We start from the raw sequence: 18,988 nt of genomic DNA, 5'->3' as shown, positions 1-18,988 counted from the left end.
TTTTTTCAACATCCGGGTATATAACAAAATTGTCATTGCTGATATTTGTGTAGAATGGGTTAATCCGAATGTAGGAGTATTAATATAAATATGTGCAAAAACACAAATTGTTCAATGTTTTTGTTAATGACTTGGTTGCATGTGAGTTTTGTTGTGCAAAGAGAATATATTATGAGTATTTGGGTTATTCAAACCTCAATTCTAGGGGTGAAAATGGTGGAAAGAAAATGATTATCACACTCTGTAGCTTCTAACTTTAATTAAAAAAAAAATAGAAAATTGATGTAGAAAAGCACAATATACTTGTATGGAAAATCATAGAATCTAAGCCATGTGGAGACTCTGTTTGTAGAAGATGTAAGAAAACTGAGTCTGTTTTATGTTCTCACTTGATAAAAAGAAGATGAATGCTACTCTTTGTCTTTTATCATCTCAATGATGTTTGATGCTGTACACATTCTAAGTGGATATTTCTACCTAAAAAAAGAATGGCAATTGTTCTAAAGAATTTGTTCATGATCCTGTAAACGATTTTCCTTTTGATGTTATTATTTTTTTTCCACCATCATTCATGGCTTGCTTCGCTTAACGGCAAAAAACTACCCAAAATTGATGGAGAATCCCTTAAAACCAGAAATCACGAGCACCTTTGGACCCACATGTTTAGTTAAATCATACCATTTAGCCCGGCTTTAAATTTCTTTATATATACATACGCTCCACTCCTCCATTCATCATCATCACTCAACCTCCTTTTGCTCTCTCGCACATTTCCTATCACACAACAGGAAAATGGCAATCCCTCCTCCTCCGCTCTTTCTCATCACCTTCCTCTTCTCTGTCCTGCTCCCAACCCTCATTTCCTCCTCCCCAGTTCAGGATCCTGAGCTAGTAGTAAAAGAAGTACAAAGGTATGAGCCTCCACCAACATGACTTTCTTTTAGTGTTTGTTTCTGGGTACGGAATGGTACTAAAAAATGGCTACTTTGCATGCTAATGTTAAAAAAATGTCACATTTTTTTTTGTTAATTTCAGGAGCATCAACAATGCGTCTAAGGCTAGGAGGAACTTGGGTTATCTTTCTTGCGGGACGGGCAACCCAATCGACGATTGCTGGCGGTGTGACCCCAATTGGGAGAAGAACCGCCAGAGGCTGGCTGATTGTGCTATTGGGTTTGGCAGAAACGCCATTGGAGGAAAAAATGGCAAGATTTACGTGGTCACAGACAGCAGCGATAAAGATGCAGTGAACCCAAAGCCGGGGACTCTGAGATATGCTGTGGTTCAAGATGAGCCATTGTGGATTATCTTTGCACGAGATATGGTGATAAAGTTGAAGGAAGAGCTGATTATGAATTCGTTTAAGACCATTGATGGGAGGGGAGCGAGTGTGCACATTGCTGGGGGTCCATGCATCACTGTTCAGTTTGTGAGTAATATTATCATTCATGGCATACACCTACATGACTGTAAGCAAGGGGGAAATGCTATGGTGAGGAGCTCCCCACGGCACTATGGGTGGAGGACAGTATCGGACGGTGATGGGGTGTCCATCTTTGGTGGGAGCCACGTATGGGTGGACCATTGTTCACTGTCAAACTGTGATGATGGGTTGATTGATGCAATTCATGGTTCCACAGCCATTACCATCTCAAACAATTACATGACACACCATGACAAGGTGATGTTGTTGGGTCACAGCGATTCCTACACTCAGGACAAGGGCATGCAGGTGACCATCGCCTTCAATCACTTTGGGGAGGGGCTTGTCCAAAGAATGCCAAGGTAAAAAAAAAAAAAAGAAGTCCCAAAAGCAAAAGAAGTGTGACTTGTATGTTGGATTGCTTTATTTTTGTGTTGTTGAGGGTATATTCTTTCACATATGCAGATGTAGGCTAGGGTACTTCCATGTGGTGAACAATGACTACACTCACTGGGAAATGTATGCCATTGGAGGGAGTGCTTCCCCTACCATTAATAGCCAAGGGAACAGATTTGCTGCACCAGATGACAGATTCAGCAAAGAGGTGAAAAAATGTGACACATTAGTTGGTATGATTGGAAATGACAAAAGGAGTCACATGTACTATTGTTACTGATATATGTCTCGAAACTGTGAATTTCTGCAGGTGACCAAACATGAGGATGCTCCAGAAAGTAATTGGAAGCACTGGAATTGGAGGTCTGAAGGAGACCTATTGCTGAATGGTGCATTTTTTACAGCATCAGGTGCTGGGGCTTCATCAAGCTATGCCAAGGCTTCGAGCTTAGGAGCAAGACCGTCTGCTCTTGTTGGCACAATTACAACGAGTGCAGGTGCACTAAATTGCAGGAAGGGTTCTCATTGCTGATTGTGATATCTCATCAACAATCCTTGCAAGTGATTTGAAGTCTAGTTGAGAGGCTAAATATGTAGAAAATTTTAGTAGAGAGTGAAGGGAGGGGGGGAAGTAAAAAAGAAAAGGGCACAAGAAGCTTGGGGTCAAATGTCAATGATCTCTAGGATTTACTTTTCTTGGCTTTTTCTTCACTCCTCCATGTTTTTCTCTTTCTACCCATTTATTTTCACTCTTTTTTTCTTTCTTTTTTCCACTTTTGACTCGATTCTGATGGTCACAATGTACAACCTCGGCCTGTTACTCTTCAGTCCTTAGACCTATCTCGTGTGGATTCTGCTTGCGAATCACAGTGGTCTTAGAGGAAGCAAGTGCAGAAGTGTTGCTATACTAAATGATCTATTTATAACTTTTATATCAAAGCTCTCTCTCTCTCTCTCTCTCTCTCTCTCTCTCTCTCTCTCTCATGAGACACAACACAAAACTCAAAGAACCTCGAACAACTCCAGCGGACCAGCAGGGTAGAAAAAAAAAACAGAAGAGAAAAGAAGCAGACCCGAAAGACAATCAAGAAAAAAATGGTAGTTAAGACAAAGGAAGAGTTTCAACCCTACCAGTCATATTAATATGGGTAACTCTATCATTATTCTATTAATATACGTGATTAGGAAGGTCCAACTACCACTTTTAACTGTTACCGAATTCACTACACGACAAAAATAGCCAAGTAGGGCTTCATTTGTCATTCCCGTACAAGCAAAAAAAAAGAGACCTGTAAAAGTAATGCAATAAATCCAAAGCGTCCATTCCAAAAGAACATTAGTTACTTTGGATTCTTCGGCTCATCAATTCTGGTATGAAGTATTAAACTCTCACCAAAATTTACAGGATGATCTTATACTTATAACTAAGGACGATAAGAGCTCAAGTTGTTTGACAAAATATTTCAGTCATCGTGAGTGTGTTGAGAATCTATCATTGCTATTTATAATATTCATTACATTAATACAAGAGACTTTTTTTTTTTTAATCAAAAGGAGGATATTTTATTGCAAGATCCTCACTAAGGCAGAGAAACTACCATTTACACCAAATAATAAGCAAAGAATTACTAGCGTAAATAAGAAAGTTCCCAACGATCCGTGCGCAAAAGACCTCGTAGCATTCCGGTTCTAATTTCTGATCTAGAAAATACCCAATTTTTGTTTTTTGGCACCCTCCTTGGCTAGGAAGTCCACTACCATATTTCCTTCTCGGTAGATATGACATATACTATAATTAATGGAGTAAAATACAGCGTTAATTTCTTTCAAAAAATTCCACATATTCCAAAAATTACATACACCAGTTTGGATCCATCCCACCACCACAGACAAATATAATTCCACCATAAGGTCTTTGATTCCCATTTGTTGAACCAGTCTTAAGCCATCAAATAACGCACGTCCTTCCACAATAGTATTAGAAGACACCCTATAATGATGCACAAAACCAGCCAAAATACAGCTAGTTGAGTCCTGAATAATGCCTCCCACAACTTGCTGCAGCAGCAGCTTTCCCAATTGAGCTACCATCTACATTAAGTTTGAAACAACCCCTTATTGGTTTAGACCAAGTCACGACCTTTAGCTTTTTCTAAACAATCGTGCCAGAGGACAATTTAACTCCTGGAATATCTTCAAATCTTTCAACTGGAATTTCTTGAACTTTCAATCTTGAGAAAAAATATCTATCAAAGCGCCCTTAACCCGCATAACAATACCACGCCAATTTGAGATTTTAGCTTCCATTCTCACATCACACCGTGCTCTCTATAATGCCCAAGTAATCAAAATAGGAATTAGACCACAACATAATCCAGCTTGAGAAGAAAGCGACGCATGAAGCCACCAGAAGTTAAGAATCCCTTGCCATGACCAAACTTGAGGTAAACAAATTCCCACCATGGCAGCAAAATAATCCCAGACTTTAGTTGCCAACTCACCTCCACATAACACATGATCAATTGTTTCCTGCTTAGACATGACACATCAATTACATTTTGAAACCAATGATATCCCAAGCTTAGCAATCATAGCATCCACAGGTAAAGCTTCTTTTCGTGCTCGCCAACAAACAAACGACATTTTATTGGGAACATTTTTATGCCATAACCATTTGTGCCACAGACAAATATTTCCATGAGATCGAATTAGTTGCCAAGCCTATTTAGTCGAGAATATCCCATCTAGATTTGGTTGCTAGATCAAAATGTCTTTGCCAATTCGCACCTTCCCCTGCCATGCTAAAAAATTTTCAACTAAATCCGCAGGTACCAAAGAAGATAACATGTTAATATCCCAGCCCGAGGAGTTTAGAATCTTAGCAACTTTCAGCTGTGAGTCCCCCACGACCTCATGAGACTCAATAATAGCTTCATCTCCCAACCAATTATCAAACCAGAAATTCATCTCACCTTGCCGAACCAAGACTCTTGAGTTTTTAACAACAATCGGCATCACTGACATAACTCCCTTCCAAAATCATGATCCAACAGAATTAGAAACAGAGGCTAGATGGTTATCTCCCACATATTTTGCCTTGAAAAACCTCGCCCAACAATAATTACCCTCAAGCAATTTCCAAGAAAATCTCAAGAACAACGAAGTTTGAACTTCAGAAAGATCTCTTATACCTAGTTTACCTTCCTCCACCGGAAGACAAATATTTTTCCAGGCCACCCAATTTGAGAAAATAGATGTTAGAGCTTTCAACACTCCCTTCGGCAGGTTCATAACTAATAAGATATGAATTGGCATGCAAGATAAAACATGTTTGATAAGAGTGATTTTACCCCCAAAATGATAGCATTTTACTCTTCCTTCCCGCCAATTTTTTTTTTTTAACTTTCATAATCAACGGTTCAAAAAGCCGGATGGTAATCCACCCCACATGTAGCGGCACTCCTAAATGGATACAAGGCCATTTTCCTTCTACAAAACTAGTTAGTCGCAGCACCTCTACTTTCCTATGAAGAGGAAATTTTGATGAGAAAAAAATAGAGGATTTAGGAGGACTCACCAACTGCCCCAACATGGATTCATAAGCATGTAACGTCTTCATCAAATGAGTCACCGATTTTTTTTTCTCCATTTGCAAAAATAAGAATATCATCAGTGTACAACAAATGAGAAATCGACGAACTCCCATGAGAATAAACCAACTTGAAATTCCCCCTTTGGAAATCATCTCGAATCATACGTGAAAGAAGTTCTTGGGATAAAATAAATAGATATGGCGATATCGGATCACCTTGGCGTAGACCACATGATGGCTTGAAAAAACCTTTTGTCGATCCATTTAACATAACCAAGCACATAGGAGATTAAATACAATTGAAAATCAAGCCCCTCCATTGTTCCGAAAACCCAACCTTCGCATAACATCCATTAAAAATTTCTAGTTCACCCTATCATACGCCTTTGCCATATCAGTTTTAATCATGATGTTACCATCTTTCGCTTTCTTGTTAATGATGTGAACAAGTTATTGGGCAAGAGAAATGTTATAAAAAATACTACGCCCCTTTAGAAATGCCGACTACTCTTCTGAAATTAACTTCTCCATGAACGACGATAACTTGGACACCAACAACTTAGCCAAAATCTTGTACCCTACTGAACACAAACTTATAGGTCGAAATTTTGAGAAGTTATTCGGATCTTCAACTTTTGGGAGTAAGACAATATTAGTAGCACCAAAGAAAGTTGATAAAGGCTTCCCTTCAAAAAATTCTATAGCCATCTTCAATAAATCCTCTTTGATGATATCTCAAGCATTTTGGAAAAAACTTGCCAAGAACCCGTCAGGACCAGGACTAATATCTTGTGGAATGGACCATAGTGCCTCCTTCAACTTCGCCATCACAAGAGTTCTACACAAAGATATATTATCCTTATTTGAAATTATAGGAAACAACAAATTCATACCTGGCTCATCAACGAACACAACCATTGTCATAAGCTGATTTTTGAAAAATTCCACCGCCCCATCAAGAATTGCATCAGTCGACTCTAAATCTCTACCATCTTTAAGGGTCATTTTGTCTAGCACTTTATAATTTTTTTTACAATTTAACGAAGTATGAAAAAAAGATGTATTAGCATCCCCTTCCCAAAGGCACTTTAATTGCAATTTTTGACGTCCCATTATTTCTTCTCTATGTAAATAATGGAGATGCTTTTGTTGCAACGTAATGGTTCAGCTTCCATCTCCTAAGGATAATTTAACATGAGATTTTGCTCAAGTGCCATCAATTCTTCTTCAATAACTTTTATATCCGAATCCACCCTGCCAAAAACCTCAAAATTCCACTCTCTCAAGATTTGTTTCAATTTCTTTAGTTTCACACTAACCTACACCATAGGACATCCTTGCACATCCTACGCCCAGCACTCCTGAACCACAGAAAGGAAATTCTCATGAGAGTACCACATTCTTTGAAAACGGAATGGCTTAAGACCAACCTGACGTTGACGTTCATGATCCTATTAAGTAATCATTGGACAATGGTCCGATGACGTACGAGGTAAATATTCCATTCTTCCTTCTAGAAATTTTGACAAAAAATTCGAATTCACCAACACTCTATCAAGCCGTGCCCAAATTCTACCACCCCTTAACCACCCATTACACCAAGAAAACCGATGACCAGTTGAAAGAAGGTCTATTAAACCACAATCTTGAATACAATTGTTAAATTCAAGGCAAGCATGAGAGGACCGAAAAATATCACCAACTTTTTCTTTTTTTGAATGAATAATATTAAAATCACCTCCGAGAAACCAAGGTCGTCTATCCACATCGATATCACATAGATAATTCCATAATTCACGCTGCTGCCTTTGGAAACAACTCGCATAAAAAAGTAGCTAACACCCGAGTATTTCCATGAGAACTCCATCCTGATTATGCTTGGTCCATTACCGAATGCATCTGAAAGTCAATCCCATCGGCCCAGAAAAGCCAAACTTTACCTCCCTCCTCTACATTATGACAAAAATTTGGAAGATGCAACCATTGTGCCCATCAAAAACACTTATTAAATAAAGAAAAGATTCTAACAAAACTACCACCAATGATCAGTGTTTATTAATATAAAGCCATAGGTTAGCCTTTAACGAACAAATACCTCTAATATTTCAAATAAGAATATTCATTTAATCAATAATGTTTATTGGAACGTGTTGTTCATTCAAGAACAATAGTGGCTTTCTTCTTTTTCACACCCCGAAGATATTTAATTGGAACGTCAACCTCACTATCTGATTCATGACATTTGGCAGCCAACTCTTCAATCTCATCCTCCTGATCTTCCTTTTCTGATAAGGAGTGACGATACTATCTCGTCAACCCCATATGATCTTCTTCCTCTACAAACCCCCTATCTGACATATGACATAATTCATACTCCAAAACTTCATCTATGAGCTTCAACGAGCTTCTCGGGGAAGGAAAGCAGTCAGCAACTTCATAAAAAACTTATTTACTAGCCATTTTCTCTGATTGTTCAAACCAAGATGGTTTTGACGAACACTCTGAAGAGCCCATCAGAGTGTTAGCCTCCATTTATGACTATCCAGACGCCCCGAACCCTTTTCTACACCCACTTCCATTCTTTCCTTCAGTACCATTGGTTCCACTTCCAGATTAAATTGGTTTTTGGTCATAATAACCCCATTAGAAGACACGAAAAGTATCTTCATATGACGTTGTTCCTGCTCTTTATTCCTACTTCTAATCCGATCTAGAATTTCCTTTCGTTTTGTAGGATTTCTACGTTCACCTTCCTCACTCAAACTCTTCTTCCCCTCGTCAAGTTTTTTTTTTTCTCCAACTACTTTCCAGACTTGTTTCGCAATACCTCTACCTCTTTCCTCCTTCACCATTTTCAGTTTGCCTTTCATAACACCTTTCAAGGCACATTTTTGTTCCACATGGCCTCGACACCAACTACAAAACACCGGAGCAGATTCATACACCATTTCTTGATAATGACTGGATTCAAGGCCTAGAGGACCTAACCAAAAATGATGCCACAAAGGTAATGAAACATCCATCTCCACACAAATACGTGCAGCCACAGGTCTCGTAACGCAAGCCATTGCATTATCGCTTTTCAAAAAATGCTCAAACCCTCTGCCAATGCTTCTCAGAAGGGAATAATGAAAATAGTTTGAAAGGAGACCTGGTAAAGAGATCTAAATAGGAATTAAAGGAGAGTCTTCATCTTCATTAAATCTTGGAGTCCAATGGAAAACCTTATAAGGCACACCTACCAAATCAACATTACCGCGAGCCATCACACTCACAAAATCATCCTCATTTGATAACCTGGTCAACACATTACATGGATTCTTCAATTGTCCCACCACAGGCATCGAACGAAGACCCCATCGACTTTTTATGAACCCACGGACATGATCTAACAATGGACGACGACGTAAGAATTTTAACACGACTACATAACGAAAAGGCTTAGCAGATTTAATGATCTTAGATTGAGAAAACATGAAAACATCTCCCCCTCATTGAAACATGGTTCACAAAATAGAAGTTCAACCTTAGGCAAAGGTTAAGGCCGATTGACAACTATATCCACATACCCTTGAGCAAACCAGCCCCTGCAGTTTTTCTAAGCCCCACGTCTAGCTAGCCCACCTTCTCCTGATCCTTACCCAAGTGACCGGAAGGCTGTCCTGCCGAGGAGGTCGATGGAGCGGTGGGGTTCACCATGCATCAAACCCTAGAAACGACCCAAATCCCTAGAGAATTTGAAAGGAACCGAAAAAATTTCGTATTCATCAATAAAAGAGATATTGTACTATGAGACTAGATAAACAAGGTAACTTGCAAAAATATAAAGTTGGCAAAATGAAGAATTAGTCGTTGCATGAGAGATCGGGAGGATCCTCAGCCAATATGGTTGTGGTAGTCGTTGCCATGATAGAAGGGTTTTCAGTTGTTAAGTCTTCATCTTCATTTGGTAAGTTTTCATCTGCCATAGATGATATTTTAGTGTTATTAATAACAAGCTAATTAGGATTTCTTACAATTTTTTTTTTTTTGAATTACAAACAATTCAAGATCACCAACTCGAGAAGTGGGTCCTATATATATCTTCTCTTGCCATTCAAACGGAGATGGCGGGAGAGCATCCCACCAAATCTACTCACCCTCCAAAACAAGAGGAAAAATTATCTCTGTCTGATCTCCTTCGATAATTGTGCATGCAGAGGGAGGGGTGGGGGGGCCACTTGGGAATTAACGTGGGGAAGAATAATAGGTTGGGAGGAGAGAAATAAAGGAGAGAGCACATGCAAAACTTTGAAATGGGATCATCTTTTGATGGAGCCGTTTGTTGTTGACTAAAATTGGTTACAACTATAAGTTTGACAAAGTTTGCGTCAATCAAGGTTCACACACACACACATATATATATATATATATATATTATATATGTACGTAATGTCCCTTTCCTAGCTAGCCATGATGCAGCAAAGCTATGCACATGCATGCTGAGAGTAGGGTACAATAATAAAGTAAGCCTCATTCATATGATGGCTAAATAGACCTATCCCTATCGAGTTCCCAGTACATGAATGCATGCAAAGTATTTCTGTACACAGTTTTTAGTTCTGATCCAGCTATGGAGCACTCCATTCCATTCACATCCATCGATATCCTCTCACATCAGCATTTCAGCTGGGCCTACTGATCGAGACTTTCTTTCATTTCTTCTCATTTCTTTTCTTTTCTTTTCTTTTTTGTTTGGTTAATGAGAAAAGTCTTGTGTGTGTTGTTGCACCGCCACATTATGATATCTTTGGGTTCAACCACTAATATTGTGAATCCAAATTGCCCTTTTTTTCTGAGTTTAAGTTCATGCCAGATTTATCTGATCATTATGTACATCTAATCTCGATCTGCATGAGTTTGACACCAATTTTCCTTCATTTTCTCATGATCTCCACGTTGTATAATCTTTATCTGTACACAATGATATGCAGTGTTTTTTTTCCCCAGGCAATGAATCCAGATATTCATACCCCTGTAATACCTAATTCTCATTCGCACTTTGTATTGTAATCACATGCGGCTAACTCTCTCTGAAAACATATCTATTTCGTCCAAATGAGAATTATTTTCATTATGTAAGATGTGCATAAGAAAATAGTGGAAGGTTAGATTGGTCCATAAAAGGATCTCATAAATCTATTGAACAGGCAGCTCATCGATCCATTCACAAGACCTGCAATATAAGTCATTATCATAACATTTATCCTGATCTAGACGTGCTCGATCGATGCTCTAAAAAAATGTTAAATATATAGTGCGCTCTCGTTCCACTCTTATACTACTATGTTGACGTGCTATTATCCATCGACTTTTAAAAGGAATGGCTAGTACTTGATGAACAATACGAAATCAGTACAGTGCGAAGAATATATGACCTGATGTTAGTTATTAAAATGAATGCTCCATAGACTAGCGAAGTAAGAACTTTAGAATTAAGGGGTATGAATGATCATGTATTCTGTGACTTGAAAAGCACAGAAATGGTCCTCCTTCCATGTGGCTTTTGTCCAAGCTGTGTGTGTCATATGAGCGACAATACAAATGTCCCAACTGATCTCGTAGTATTGATGATAAAGAACACGAATCTTGCTGCCTCACACTACTCTAAGTTGGCCAAGTTAGTGTGTCACCATCGCATGCAAGATAGATAGTCCATATAAAAATGGGTTTATATTCTTGATGATAAACATGTATGTGGGGGATCCAAACATGTGGCAGCAGGCCGCACTTGGTTGAAAATGAAGGAATGTAATGTTATTGGGTGATCACAATCATATATCTAAATATATATCTATATATATATATATATATATATATATATATAAAGCATGCATGCACCCTCTCGCACACCAGAATCTCATCACATGGTGATCATAGGTAATTCTCATGGGAGGCGTCGGTCCATGCATGCATGATGACTGTCTGTCTGTCTTTCATGAGATCAATAGTACCCTCGCCAGAGAATCACGGCCGGTTCAAGACCCAAGAAAAACATGAGGCCTAAACCGGACCCAATGCAACTTGACGATCAAACTAACCCACAATGCTAATATATATTTATACCGATCATTAGAACCAGTTAGAGATCAGTTGATGAGAGTTGACACCTTCAAAATCTGAATAATTATAAGAACTTGATGAATTATTAATGTTGGTTTAATCTGCAACATGCAACTTGGAGAATGACGAATATTATTAGTACTGCTCCCCTATCCCATCATGCATGCATGCATGCTACAGTAAATTAAATAGTAATTAAAGCAGCTAGCACTGATCATTGCAGTGAAGAGCAACGAAGACAATATTGGGGCTGAACCAGTTATGATAGTTCAAGTTTTAATTTGGTAGTCATGTACTGTTTCATTCAAGACCTTATGGGTCATTAATGTTCCCTCAAGAAGCAGGAAACTACTAATTAATGATCCATTTTCAAAAGTAGATCAAGCCTTAGCAAAATCAGAAGAACAAGGAATTAATCATTATACAAACATAGCTAGCTAGCTAACATTATTCAAGGGTCCACTGCTCATATATATAAATCCGTATTTAATTATTGGATAAGATACATTAATTAAATTGGTAGCTCATTTCAGTACGTAATATTTAAGGGGAAATTACAGTAGTACTTAATCATAATTTTTCTTTGAATTTATACATTAGACTTTCAAAATTGGCATTTTCATTATTCCAAATGATCATATATATTTCTACAAATTTATGCCTTTTAAGAGATTTGCAAGCCATCGGTTCAAGACTCACTACAACAGAAAGTTGGTTTTGCGGCCAACTTTATTTCCGGCGACAAAGATCACGTAGAAAATAAGCATTTTTTGCTGTATTGACATCCCATATCTGTCGCTTTAACGTAGTGCCAGAATAACAAACTTATTCCAGCAGAAATGACTTTGTCATAATAATTATGAACAAATATAATCTATTACAACAAGTATTGTGTTTTAACGGCGAAAATATATTGCCACAAAAACATAACAGTATTGTTTTGCTTATTGTGGCTATATTTGTCACTGTAATAACTTTCAATGTTTTTAATCTTTTCCCTCGATGTCTATTCCCTCTCCTCTGTCTCTTAATTTCCTGTGGAATACATTGACTCCCGCGAAGGCAAAATTTGCCTAACTCTCATGCCCTAGCTAGCTTGTCCTCTGCCACCATTCACCGCCAACTACTCACCACAGCCATCCATCTTCTCCATGAATCCTTCAATCCGAAAAGTTCTCCTAGAACGATTTTGCCAGACCTCAACGTGGATATTCATTCCCCCACTCGAGCCCCCTTATTAGATGGTTTAATCAAACTACCTGAGTTTTAATGCGGTTCTTGGCCACCTAGTTGCTGACTCTCCCTTGTGAGGCCGCAGTGGAGGGCACTAAACAGAACCTCTGAAATTATCATTCAATGGTGTGGCCATGTCCAACGGTTCTGGGGCAAATCCTGTTATGTGAGTTTTTGTCCCCTGTTTAATTTCCAATTTCGTCTTACATTTCACATTTTTTAACACGTTTATATTTGCTACTTTTCTGTTAGAATAGTGTTTTCCCGGAATCCAAATTTGATGCCAAATTTTCAATGACTGTCCCCAAATCTCCCATCTCAATCTGAATATTATTGGAATCAATCAATTACCATTTTTCTTCATTTTCCCCGCAACATTCACATCATCATTATAACCTTTGCATCTCACATCTTATATGTGGTTTGAGATATGCTTTCATTCGTGATTAAGTTTGCTGTGTACAACTAACCCACATCTTTCACTCCCGTATTTAATTAACTTTGTATCTCTTCTGGTTATAATAGAAGCATTATCTTGATAGTGAGATAAAGTTGACAAGTGATTACCCTTCAACACATTTGTAAGAGACTAAGATCTTACTCTAGAGTACCTCTGATATTTGTTACCTAATGTGCAACTATTCCTCATTCCAGGTATGATTCCAACAATTTCCTTGTGTTTCTCATATTCAAACTCTTATATATATATATATATATATATATATATATATAAATATTTTAGAGACTTAACCTAGACTGATGTGTATATAGAATACGATTATTTCTTGTCATCGTTCCAACAAGCAAGCCACAACTACTCTGATTTAATAATTGCTCCAAGGTCACTCCTAAAGAATCAGAAGGTGAAACTTTAATGCCATAGGAAGCTGCTTTCATTCCTTTAGAGATAGTACACAGCAATATGTTCTGATTTCACCCCTTTAAGATTAATTATTTCAAGCTTCTGCTTTGGATTTGCTAAACTTGTTGGTAGACATGGTTTGATTTCAATGTCAATTGCTAATATTGCAAGCATGTTTTGGAACCTTGCTAAATTGAGGATGACTCTAACGACTCTAGAAACCCCTATTTCATATATATAGCTATTTGTTCGTGCTAGAAAATACCATGTTTGGTAACATGTTACTTTTAAAAAACTGGGTGCACTGGTTCTGATCAAAAAAGATATATGGTGCTTTATTTGTTATGCGAATTGTTGTGTTTAAGATGTTTTGGTCAAATGGATGATATTAAACATCTTCCCATTGTGTAGTTCTAGGTGTTGGCGTTTGACTTAATCCCTATAGAATTGACTAAATATTTCTCTGAGCACACTCTTTGTTACACATGCACCCAACTCATACTTAAGCATATGAATCTGCACTGACAGTTAAAGATAGATACATTCAATAAATATTATGTTGGTACCTCAACCTTGATGGACTCTGGGAATTTAGCTGCAATGATATTATGCTAGGTTGGGATTTGCCTGGAGTTTTTCTCAGATAACAAATTTGCCCAACCTCGGTTGTTTTCTTTGAGTTTACTATTTAGTTGAATGAATTTGTTAAATGTGGCCTTTCCCCTACTTACTTTAATTGCTATTTTAAGTCTAATTTCGTTTAGTACCCCATTAACCAAAGTATGTGAAATTAGCTCCATTAACCAAAGTCTAATTGCTACTTACTTTAATGGCCTTTCCCCATTGACCAGGCAAGCCAATATTAGCTCCAATTTGTTTATATCAACCTCAAAGTTGTAAGTTTTCAAATTTTAACTTTTTACACTTCTTTTTCCAATGACGTCTATGTTACAATTGATTATCATTGATCAACGTATATGGGGATTTTCCTTATAACTATAGTTTGTAGATCACAGCTTCACTAGTTTATTGCATTTGAATTTACCTATTGGAGCATATTCAACACAACTAGGAAATTAGTATGCAAGCTTGGTAATTTGCTGTCCTACGTGAGACTTCCTGAACCAATTAACGTTTTGTACATTAATGTTACCGAGGTAGGGATTTATGCTTAGCAGGTTTTTAATTTCCTACCTATAAAATACCATTTGGCCACTCATAATAATGATGTTTTTAAAAACTCCATAGATTATTATAATATTGCCTCTTAGTTATGCAACTTCTTTGGTAACTATATGGATTTACCTCAAAACATAATCTGGACCTCTACTTCAGCACAAACTACCATTCCCCAAATTTATGAGGTTACAATCTTCCCAATGCTTACGTGATACTAGTAGATAAACTTGGATACTTCTCTCTCTCTCTCTCTCTCTCTCTCTCTCTCTCTCTCTCTCTCTCTCTCTCTGTGTATGTACACTGCATAGTCGTTAATGGTTCATCATGTTTTCTATAAATACATCCTCAGGTTCATGATAAGTTTTGTTAAATGGATTTCTATTACCAAGAAATGAACGTAGCTTTCATTTAAACTTGATTTTCTCGCATCGTGTTTTGATGGACAAGGCGTGGATGCATGTTGAAGATAGGTTTACGTCTAACGAGTATGCAACTCCTAATTTAGAGGGAACTTAGTTTGACCAAAACCGAAGTGTCATTTAATTTTCTTCTTCTTCTTTTTCCATGATGCATCATTTTCATTAATTCTGTCATTTTCTATTGATTTCATTTTGGTGGGGGTTTAATGAAATCGTAAAGTAATTTCAAAACACAAGAAGAATAGAGGGGAAGAACTAAGAGCTATATAGTTGACTTGATATGAATTGAATCTCTGATCTTATAAATGGGGTGCCAAGTCTGAGAAATAGATTAAAAATTAAGCATCATTTGGTTACTCAGTTAAAATGAGATGAAATGTTTTGTTAAAAGTTAAATAAAATATTGTTATAATATAATTTTTCAATATAATTTTTATTTTAGAATTTGAAAAAGTTGAATTGTTTATTATATTTTATGTGAGAATTTAGAAAAATTGTTATGATTATATGAGAAGAGATAGTTTGATTTTATATAACCAAAATTTCATTTTTCTATTCAAAATATGATAATTGAAGTTAAAATTGCGTTGATAGCTATAAGAGTAATGATATACGTATAACTCTTTTTACATTAATCCTTTATAATATCATATTTTAAACTAAGGTTATTTTTGTAAAACGAAATTATTTTTATAAATTATTTTACAAAAATTCTCAATCATTTAAAATATATTTGCCTAAATGATTGTATAGATATCATTTTCCTAGTCGTGAAGGAAACAGGGAATGGACAGCGTCTCACTGTTAGAATTGGCAGTGATTATTCGGGTAGAGCTGCTGGCCGAGGGATTGTGGTAGTACTGGGCTTAGCCCTAGACTTTGGTCCATCAGATTTTTGAGGGCCCATACTTCTACATGAGATTACTATTTGGGGTGATATTCTAGCAAGGAATCCAATTTCACAGATAATGGACAGGCATTTTAGTACTATTCTAGCATGCATGGTGCTACGTTTCACTTTTGCATCCTTTTTCCAATCTCCAACGTCATGAAATTTGATAATAATAATATATAAAAAAAAAAAAAAACAGTTTAGTGAGTTAATGAGACTTTATATTCCAACGTTCGATTAAAACATCATTCGTTCTCTTAAATTTGAAGAAGCCTTTGATTTTTCCTTTTCTTTTCCAACAAATAAAAGTATTGACACACTTATAATTCTTTTACATTTTATTTTACAATCAATCATTGTACTATGTTACCTCATTAAAAATCATGTCAATGTTACATACATAACTGCACTCCCTTTGAATAAAATTATAAAGAATTCTAAATTTATTATTTTTTTCAATTTAACTATATATCAGATGATGCACATTCACGTAAATTAGTTTAGGGGTGAAAATATGTGACACAACCTGTGAATCTAACACTATCATGACACGAAATTAACGGATTTGAGTTTGATATTAACTAGCTCGAGTTAAAATAGGTTGACTCGTTAAGACACGATTTCTAAATGAGTTACTAATATGTCAACCCGCATGACACGAAATTAACATGTTTTGACCCGTTTAGATTTTTACTCAAAATTACACTTATACCCTTCTTAACCCTAAGAACCAAAAAACCCTAAGTTTAACCTATTCATTTAACCTATTCAATCTCACTCTCATGAACCTCTTACACACACCGCCCCTTCCCACGTCCACACCCAGTCTCGCACCTCTTCTCTCTTGGCCTGCACTCCCACCTCACTCCGCCCCCTCCCGGCCTCACACGATAGCACCTCACTCTCTCAGTCTACTCTCTCATGCTGCCCCTTCCCAGTCTTGCACCTCACTTGCTCGGCTTGCTCTCTAACCCCACCCCCACTCCCACCTCTCTCGATCTCCTTCCCTCTAAAACCTCAGTCTCACATCTCTCACGTTGGCTACCCCATTCTCGGTCTACTTCTCTTTGCTTTGTAGGCTACCCCTCTCTACCTCTCTACCATCTCTGCCAAGTGGCAAGGGTAAGTTGTTAAACCCTTTGTAGTTTGTAGTTTGCAATTGATTGGTCATGATTGTGATGGTTGTGATGGCATTAGAAGGTTGTGATGGTTGTGATTGGCATATATGGAAGTTTGTATGATTTTGGTGAGCAGGTTAACTTTCTTGAGTTTGGTGTGAAACTAGAACTTTCTTGTTTGATGCTGGTTTTGTCCTCAAAGAGTCATATTTGATCTTATCATGGATATGCGCAATAGTTGCTTTGTATCTGCTATAATTATTGTGTTCTAGCTTTTTCTCTACTATAGTTGCACAATAGATATGCACAATAGTTTATGTGTATCTACTACATTGCTTGTTTTTGCTATTTATCTACTATAGTTGTTGTGTTTTGGCTGTTTATCTACTATAATTGCATGATAGATATGCACAATAGTTGTTGTGTATGTACTACACTGCTTGACTTGGTTGTTTATCTACTATAGTTGCACAATAGATATGTACAAAGGTTGTTGTGTATCTACAACACTGCTTGTTTTGGTTGTTTATGCACAATAATTGTTGTGTAGTCATTATATTGATGTGTTATAGTTGTTGCTTGACTAGTTTTCATGTTGGATTTTTTTAAATGTCAGATGAGGGAGGCATTAGGTAATGACTCGTACATTAAAGGCAAAAATGATGATTTGATTGACTTGTATGCACTGGAAGATGTCTCAGCAAGTTTTCAAAATGAGGAAACTAAACCAAAATGGTCAAATGTACAAGTCATTATCTGTTGAGATATTGTTGAAGCATTAGTTTGCACAAGAGATTGGTTATATGGCGAGTAAAGTAACGTTATTTTTATTTTATTAAATAATTTATTTTCATGCTTGCAATAGAATAATTTTATTTGACATAAAACTTATTGATGCCATTTTTTTTAATAGAAACACAAAGAATGAAATTAAACGAGCTAACTAAAGATGTTATGGAGTTGAATATCAACAAGAGCAAAGAGGATGCTCACTTCCTTCTTCAAGTTCTAAAAATGTTTAGATTTATGTTTATTATTACTAGGATTGTAACATTAATATTATTATAATATGTTTATGTTTTTATTGTTTAGATTGTAATTTTGGAGTAATACTCATATTTGGTATTGTTGAGATTTTAATTTTGGTGTTTTTATTGCTTGGATTGTACATATTGATTTTATTGATATTTTTCATTAGTTGTTACTATTATAGTTTTTGGAGATATTGTGATTTTAAGTTTTATGTGAATTATGTTAATCAGATCTAATGGTTTATTTAGGTCAGTTCAGCCCATTCACATAAAAAGGGTTGAAATTGGTTGAAATGAGTCGTGTCATGTCATCATATTATTTAAATAGGTCATGCTAGGTTTTGAAATTCTGACTCATTTAACTTAATGAGTCGTGTTCGAATTGATTCATATAGTATAATATTCATGATTTAACACGACAAGAACACGATTAGCAAACAAGATTTACCGCCCCTATTAGTCTAAGGTTACCTAAGGCTATGTTTCGACACTGATCTCATCTCATCTAAAAAGATCACAAATTTTTCTCAAATACAAAATACTTTTTAATTTCACATTTTTAACTTTTTATCTAATCATTACCTAATCATTACAACTTTTTCAAATTTTCAAACAAAACAAAAAAGAAAATGGTAGTTTGCCCCATGTTTTTGCCCCTAGATTTGACCACTCATGCATTTTATTTTCTTTTTCTTTTATTCTTTAATAATTATGGAAGTGACTACTAGTGCATTTGTGTGT

At 36.5% G+C, this 18,988-nt stretch overlaps 1 protein-coding gene and 1 long non-coding RNA gene across 2 annotated transcripts; both read left to right on the top strand.

Moving 5' to 3' along the window:
* Positions 1-725: 725 nt before the first annotated feature.
* On the top strand, positions 726-2,758 carry LOC108980906 (probable pectate lyase 5). The gene is made up of 4 exons (XM_018951956.2): positions 726-911; positions 1,036-1,785; positions 1,889-2,027; positions 2,130-2,758. The coding sequence occupies exons 1-4, from the start codon at positions 793-795 to the stop codon at positions 2,349-2,351; spliced, it is 1,230 nt and encodes a 409-aa protein (XP_018807501.1). The 5' UTR covers positions 726-792; the 3' UTR covers positions 2,352-2,758.
* Positions 2,759-12,537: 9,779 nt separating this feature from the next.
* Positions 12,538-18,246, top strand: LOC108986709. The gene is made up of 3 exons (XR_004802377.1): positions 12,538-12,912; positions 13,272-13,400; positions 17,833-18,246. It is a non-coding gene; the product is annotated as an uncharacterized LOC108986709 (long non-coding RNA).
* Positions 18,247-18,988: the final 742 nt, after the last annotated feature.

This window comes from Juglans regia, chromosome 9 (assembly GCF_001411555.2).
Source record: "Juglans regia cultivar Chandler chromosome 9, Walnut 2.0, whole genome shotgun sequence".
Classification (NCBI taxonomy): Eukaryota; Viridiplantae; Streptophyta; class Magnoliopsida; order Fagales; family Juglandaceae; genus Juglans; species Juglans regia.
Note: the sequence above shows the minus strand (reverse complement) of the source record. Positions and strands in the feature narration are given on the sequence as shown.